Here is a 7,486-nt window from a genome sequence, read left to right on the forward strand (position 1 = left end):
GGGCTTATAGCTGATGGAATGTTTGGATAATGCACAGTCCACTTTTTCTTCTTTGACACACCTTTCCCAACTGGAGGCACCCTGCAGAAGTAACAACTGCTGATATGATCTGTTGGCTCTCTCCAAATCATTGGCACTGCAAAAGGCATAGATTTCCTTTTCCTGTTCAACCACTGGCGAAGATTTGTTGTACAAGTGTTGCAGCATATATGTGCGGCCCACCTCTTGTCCTGATCTCCAATTTTGCAGCCAAAATAAAGGTGATAGGCTTTCTTAACCATAGTGGTTATACTGCGCCTTTGAGATGCAAAAGTCACTTCACCACAAACATAGCAGAAGTTATCTGCACTGTTCACACAAGTATGAGGCATCTCTGCCCACTTTGGCTAAACAGAAATGTGTCCCTTTGCAAAATCAAACACTGACAAATAAGAGAGTGCGACACTGTATGATTTCTAGAGCTGATATAGGGCAATTTGTTCAGCAGAGTGATGTAAGCTTCCTTATGATTGCATCATCCATAACTTCTAGGAATAACATGATGCAATTCATATCATGTATGATGCAATACCAGCTTCAGATTGCATCATTCATTGTTTTGCCTAAAAAGCAAGTACTGTCCAAACCTAGTCATAGATTAATTCATAGATCCAATCAAAGATGTATTTTAGTCATTTCTGGTTTAAATTGAGATCCCTTCCCTTTATAACTCACTTATCCTCTGCCATTCCCAAGTCGAGGGTCGTATATACTGACCCAATAGCATATCTTGAAAACTAGAGCCAATCAACAATTTTAAGCATCATTTTCGTTCTCAGTGACCCAGAATTAGTAAAGTTGGACTACATTTATTTCAGAAGCATTTTGGCTGTAGAGCAGTGTAATGTTTGCAGATAACAGAAAAATTGAGGCAATGGTAAATAACAAAGAGGCAAAATCTTGGATGCCTTGATAATCTGTATGTAAGCAAACAATATGGGGGGACTCTATTGAGGGGAGCAGTGACTCTGAAAAAGATTTCAGGGCCAGAGTGAATAATCAGCTGAACATGAGCTCCCACTGAGATGTTGTGGCTAAAAAGTTAATGCATGAATGAGGAATCTCAAATAGGATTAGATGAGTTCATTTTTAATCTGTGTTTAGAACTGGTGTGAGCACTGCTGAAATACTGTGTCCAGTTCTTGTGCTTACAATTCAAGAAGGATGTGGATAAATTTGAGATGGTTCAGAGAGGAGCCAGGCGAATGATTACAGGACTAGAAAACATGCCTTATAATGATAGACTCAAAGAGCTCAAACTATTTAGCCTAACAAAAAGAAGATTAAGGGGTGAGTTGATCAGAGACCATAAATGCATACATGGGGATTAAATATTTATAATGCACTCTTCAATCTGGCAGAGAAAGTCTAACATGAAAGCTGAAGCTAGAGGAATTCAAACAGGAAATAAGGTGCTTATTTTTACAGAGAGAGTAATAAATCATTGGAACTATTTACCAAGTCTAGTGATGAATTTGCTGTCACTGGCAATTTTCAAATCGACATTGGATATTTTTTTCTAAAAGCCAGGATCCAGAAATTATTTTACAGATGCTGTATGGCCTGTGTTATATGAGAGGCCTTAGTATCTATGGATTTGTGTACTGGTGCCTTCCCCTCTAACTGGAGTGCTCGATAGCTGTTTATCTGTAAATGGTGAATAGATCAGGTACTAGTGGATTGCACTCAAGTATATGCAGCATAAATCCTTGCTTTTCTAGGACTAATAAAACTCAGAGATGTGGCTTCTTCTGGGAGCTCTTTTTCTGTGCCCAGCAACAGGGAAGGGTCAAATTATGGTATTTATCATTATTTCACAGAAGGGGAAAATGAGGCAGTGGGGAGAGGAGGGAGGCTGGCATAACATACTGATATTCACAATGCAGAAAGCATTTGGGAAAGACAGAGTTAGTATGCTTGTTTCCTATGCTTTAACCAGGAGACCAGCCTGACTTAGCAGAATATGTTACACACTCTAGTGACATTCTATTGAGTTCACATGTCCCCAGGGTGTGGGGAGCTGAGGGTGGAGTACAAAACAGGTTCCCTCATGCGGTCAATTTGAGATGCAGTTCATGAACAAGGTATGTAGGAGTAAAGACAGTTGGATGGTGACGGAAAGAGATTCTAACCAATGTAGAGATCTATTGAATTTGCCAGATCCTTTCGGTTTTGAAGTGGCAAATTCTCTTTTATACACACAATATTTCACAGCACTCTAACAGTGTAAGGGTTCCATAAAAGGGAAGTGTTTTAGAATGATCCTCTTGAAACTGCTACAGTGGTATAAAGTGACCTTCATGGAAATGAGAATCTGGTATGAAATCTTCTTATAATTGATATATGTCTAGGTGCAGGAAAAGCAAAATATAGCACCTTACAATGCAGCACTGAGCAGCAGCCAGAACTATGTGCGTCCTCTGGAGAGAAAAAATTATATTGACAAGCTCCGTCAGCACAGATGGTGAGTTACATCCACCAGCCAGGCATAGCTGGAGCTGAAATTGAAAGCAACCGTATTGTGAAACAACTTCATCTTTTTTGGTAATGCAAGCCAGCTGGAAATTCCTCCTGCTGATCCAAAAGTATACCTAACTGAGGAGTTACCAGACCTGTACTGGAAGACTGGATTTAACTTGTTCCTCTGTTTTAATGTAGTGCATAGTCTAGGAGGAATACAAGGAAATACTATTCTTTATCGATTCCATAACTAATACAGTCAATTCATTCTTTGGCATCAAATATGTGGACAAAACCACAAATATTTTAGCTTTCATCAAAAATGTTCATGGTTTTTTTTTGTTTTTCAGTTTTCATCAAAAGACCAACATGTTTTGGTTAATTAAAAATGTTCATTTTTAAATCAAAAGATTCCTTTGATAAGTTATTGGCATAGTGGATGGGGAGAAAACAGTAGCTTTGATTTATCTTTATTTAGGTAAGGCTTTTGATACAGTTCCCCATGACATTCTCATAAGCAAATTAGAGAAATAAGATCTAGAGGAAACTACTATATGGTGGGTACACGACCTGTTGAAAGATTGTACTCAAAGAGTAGTTATCAGTGATTTGCTGTCAAAGTAACAGGGTGAATTTAGTGGGGTCCTGCAGGTGTCGGTCCTGGGTTCAGTACCATCCAATATTTTCATTACGGATTTGAATAATGTAGTCGAGATTGTCCTCAATAAAATTGCAGATGACACCAAGCTGAGTGGGGTTGCAATCACTTTGGAAGAAGGATTAAAATTGTAAATGACCCTGACAAATTAAAAAAATCGTCCATATTCAGCAAGATGAAATTTAAGAAAGGGTAGTGCAAAGTACTTTACTTTGAAAGGACAAGTCAAATGCACAACTACAAAACTTGGGGTAAAAGACTAGATGTTAGGTCTGCTGAAAAGGATCTTGGGAATCACAGATGGAATATGAGTCACAAATGTGATGCAGCTGCATAAAAGACAAGTAACATCCTGGGGTATATTAAAAGGAAAGTGGTGTGTAAGACAAGGGAAGTAATTATCCACACTGCTACTGTGGGTGAGGGTGAGCCACAGTGGAGTAGTGTGTCCAATTCTGGGCATCACACTTTAGGAAAGATGTGGACAAATTGGACAGGGTCCAGAGGAGAGAAGCAAAAATGATAAAAGGTTTAGAAAACTTGAAAAGAAGACTTGTGTGAGGGGAAACTAACAATCTTCAAATATATTAAGGGTTATTATCAAGGGAATGGGAACTGATTGTTCTCCATGTACACTGAAGTTAGGACAAGAAGTAATGGGCTTAATCTGCAACAAAGTAGATTTAGGATACATTTTAGGAAAACTTTCTAATTATAAGGGTAGTTCAATTCTGGAATCAGCTTCCAGGGGAGGTTGTAGAATCCCCATCACTGCAACTTTTTGTAAACTGGTTGGACTTTTCACTGATAACCCAGGGTTATGTGGCCTTGCTACCGGACAAAGGGCTGGATGTAATGACTTATTGAGGTCCATTAATGTCTATAATTAAGATATTGGAAACTGAATTTTTCTGTTTATGAAAATTCCAAATTGTTTTATGAACATATTTTTTGCTAAAGTCTCTATTTTATCAAAAAGACACAAAAATGATTAAAGGGAAATATAAATGTTTTAAGGAGCTCTAATAAATTAAACTCTTTAATTTACTGGTTCAGTAATTTAGCTCAGACAAATAGAGAAGCTATCTATATATAAACATAAGAATGGCCAGAGTGGGTCACACCAATGGCCCATCTTGCCCAGTATCCTGTCTTCTGACAGTGGCCAGAGCCAGATGCTTCAGAGAGAGTGAACAGAACAGAGCAATTTTTGAGTGATCCCTGCCTTGTTCTCCAATACCAACTTCTAGTAACTGGAGGTTTCTGGACGTCTATATCTGAGATTAGGGCACAGGGTACAGAAATGGGAATTTGAATTCTTATATTCTATGCCCAGTTGCCTCTCTGCTTTGCATAAAACTCTTCACCTCCCTGACTTATTTTTTGCTGAGGTAAAATGGGAACAATGATACTTATCTAGTAAACCTTTCACTCTACTATGCCTTCAATCAGGCCAATAGCCTGCCAGTGTGTGTGTGGCTGAGTAGCCATTCTCTACACATTGCAGCAGTAAAGAACTAGTATTATTATCTATACAAGGATGATACCAAGCTGAAATACTGAGGAAGGACATTGCAGTTGGAATTTTCAAAGAAGCCTAAGGGAGTTAATCGTCCAACTTCCACTGAATGTTACGGAGAGCTAGGTACTTACCCCCTTAACCTCTTTGAAAATTCCCAGTTACAATGACGATTGACCATTTATTCTTCATGCCATACACTGACATCTCTCTCAGCTTCGGGAGCAATGGCCTTTGCAGAATGTGACAAATATACATGCAATAACCAGGTGGGTTATAGGGTTTTTTTAAGCATTTGGCATTTAACAGGGCTTTGAAGGTGTTTCCTAACTATTGTTCTGGTCTAGCTCAGACTGTAAAGGTGTGAGTGGAGCTGAGCCTAGGGGAGGTCAGTGGAAGAAAGGGGCTGTTTTGCAAAAGGAAACTGGGAGCCATTGCACTGTATATCTGGGAAGCTGTTTCTTTGTTGTCTGCCTCTACTTATTTGTCTTATCTTCTGGATTGTAAACTGTTTGGAGTAGGGATGGTTTCTATGTTATGTTTTTACAGTGCCTAATCTAATGGTGTCCCAACCAGAGGTGGGAGCCTAAGATTCTACCACAACACACAAGAAATACTGTATAATTCCAGTTTTTTAATGTTGTTTCCTTCCTGAGAATTTGGGGTGGGGTTTTTAAAAAGGACTAATCGGGGCTGCCCAGGAAAGAAGAATACTCTTTTGTGAAAAATGTCACAACTTTACACTTTGTTTTCTTTTCAATATGGAATAAAAATGAGACTCAAATTGGGTCTTCTACATCCCACAGAAGTTCCCTAACCACTGGGCTAGAAAACTGATTTTTCTCAGGGTTTTTTTTTTAATCAGAGACTTCAGTCTGTACCTGAGACACCAGCCTGATGAGATTTTTGAGCTAACTTAGTCTGTTTCTGTGAAATATTACAGTTTTAATAAACTGGTGTTTTTCAAAGGGAAACATAATGTTTTGTAGAATTTTTTTGACCAGCTCTACTCCTAAGTAACACAAGTCCCATTGACAGTCAGAAGACTATCACTTATTTAGGAGTGGAAATCATATCAACTTTCAATGAGATCTGTGCATTCTTGCTCCGGACTCCTGATCAGAGCTGAAAGTTATCTTCCAAGGTTCAGCATGAAGAGAATGGGCTAAATCCTGAGGCTTTCTCGAAGGGAGGAGTGGGGTGAATAGGCTACAACATCAAGAGAGAAAAGATACTTTAGGGTAAGCCACGGCACTGCCTCCTCACGGGCCTCAGAGAAATGAAGAGTGGCAATCTCATCTCTATTGTGGAGGTAGAAAGATGCATAAGAAAGGAGGGTGTTGAGTAGCACCCATTTTGTCTTCTCTTCTCTTAGTACTAGGTTTCTGGGGCCTGCACTATTGCACATCCACATGTGTATTCAGAATGTTTAAATGTCTTACTATCTCTCATATCTTGACAGGTGGACGTCATGGCTGGGACAGAAAGAAATCAAACCAATGTGCAGGAGTTCATCCTCCTGGGCTTTTCTGGCACTTGGTATTTCCGGGTGGCTCTTGCTGTGCTGTTTTCTGTGATGTACATCTTAACGATTCTAGGGAACATGTCCATCATAGCCCTAGTGAGGACGCACTCACGCCTCCACACCCCCATGTACTTCTTCCTCTGCAATCTCTCCTTCCTTGAGATCTGGTACACCACAGCATGTGTTCCCAAGGCCATTGGTGTCATGTTGGACACAAGCAAAACTATTTCTTTCACTGTCTGCCTCTTGCAGTTGTTTTTTCTCCTCTCCATGGGTGCCACAGAATGTTTCCTCCTGGCCGTCATGGCCTATGACCGCTATCTGGCCATATGCCACCCATTGCACTACAGCTCCCTCATGAACAGCACCTTCTGTGCTCAGCTGGCACTCCTCTCTTGGCTGTGTGAGTTCCTGGCTGTCTCTGTGCTGGCAGCTCTAATATCCAGATTGTCTTTCTGTGGCCATAATGTCATCAATCATATCATTTGTGACATAGATTCATGGATTGCGCTTTCCTGTGCCAAGACGCACCTCATTGAGCTGGCAACTTTCATCGACTCATTCATTGTTGTCATGGTCTCATGCACAATAACCCTGGTCTCCTACATTTTCATTATCTCCACCATCTTGAGAATCTTTTCAGCCCAAGGCCAGAAAAAAGCCTTTTCCACTTGCTCAGCCCACCTCACTGTTGTGACTATCTGGTACGGCTCTTGTATTTTTCTTTATGTCAAGCCTTCTGCACAGAAATCTTTGGATTTGAATAAAACTATCAACATCTTTAACACTATGGTCACTCCACTACTAAACCCTTTTATTTATACTCTAAGAAACAAAGAGGTGAAGGAAGCCTTGGGAAAGATAGTTAGGAGCATGTAAAGTGGTCAAAGACCCTAAGTTTAATAGAAATTCCAAGCTGTTAGGTTTGAGTGTCACTTACCAGTATCTGTATGGATAGAACCGTTGTTAATTACATTACGCCTGAGAGAGTTAGGTTCCCAGCTCTCACTGGATATTGTAGGCTTTGCTGGGGCCCCAATCATGGGTAACAATACCAACTGAAGTAGGCTGTCAGAATATCAGCTAATCAAATAAGCACATTCCTGATCTGAGAAGATGCTACTGGAACACAATGATCTCTTAAGTCACTGCATAAACAAATTGCTAACAGGGTGGTAGAGGAACACACAGACTGCTTGTAAAGAAAAGGATGGGATGACAGAATAATGGATGGGGATGTTTTGTTCGAACTACACGATAGAAGGATTGTATGGAATGTAATATG

At 40.0% G+C, this 7,486-nt stretch overlaps 1 protein-coding gene across 1 annotated transcript; it reads left to right on the plus strand.

Annotated features, from left to right (window-relative positions):
- The first annotated feature begins 6,147 nt into the window (after nucleotides 1-6,147).
- Nucleotides 6,148-7,080, plus strand: LOC115643552 (olfactory receptor 6F1-like). The gene has a single exon (XM_030547580.1). The coding sequence runs from the start codon at nucleotides 6,148-6,150 to the stop codon at nucleotides 7,078-7,080; it is 933 nt and encodes a 310-aa protein (XP_030403440.1).
- The last annotated feature ends 406 nt before the right edge of the window (nucleotides 7,081-7,486 follow it).

Source organism: Gopherus evgoodei, unplaced genomic scaffold (assembly GCF_007399415.2).
Source record: "Gopherus evgoodei ecotype Sinaloan lineage unplaced genomic scaffold, rGopEvg1_v1.p scaffold_62_arrow_ctg1, whole genome shotgun sequence".
Lineage (NCBI taxonomy): Eukaryota > Metazoa > Chordata > Testudines > Testudinidae > Gopherus > Gopherus evgoodei.

What these genes read in the sequence shown, in the direction of transcription:
- LOC115643552 (XM_030547580.1), top strand. Translation starts at nt 6,148, where the DNA reads ATGGCTGGGACAGAAAGAAATCAAACCAATGTGCAGGAGTTCATCCTC.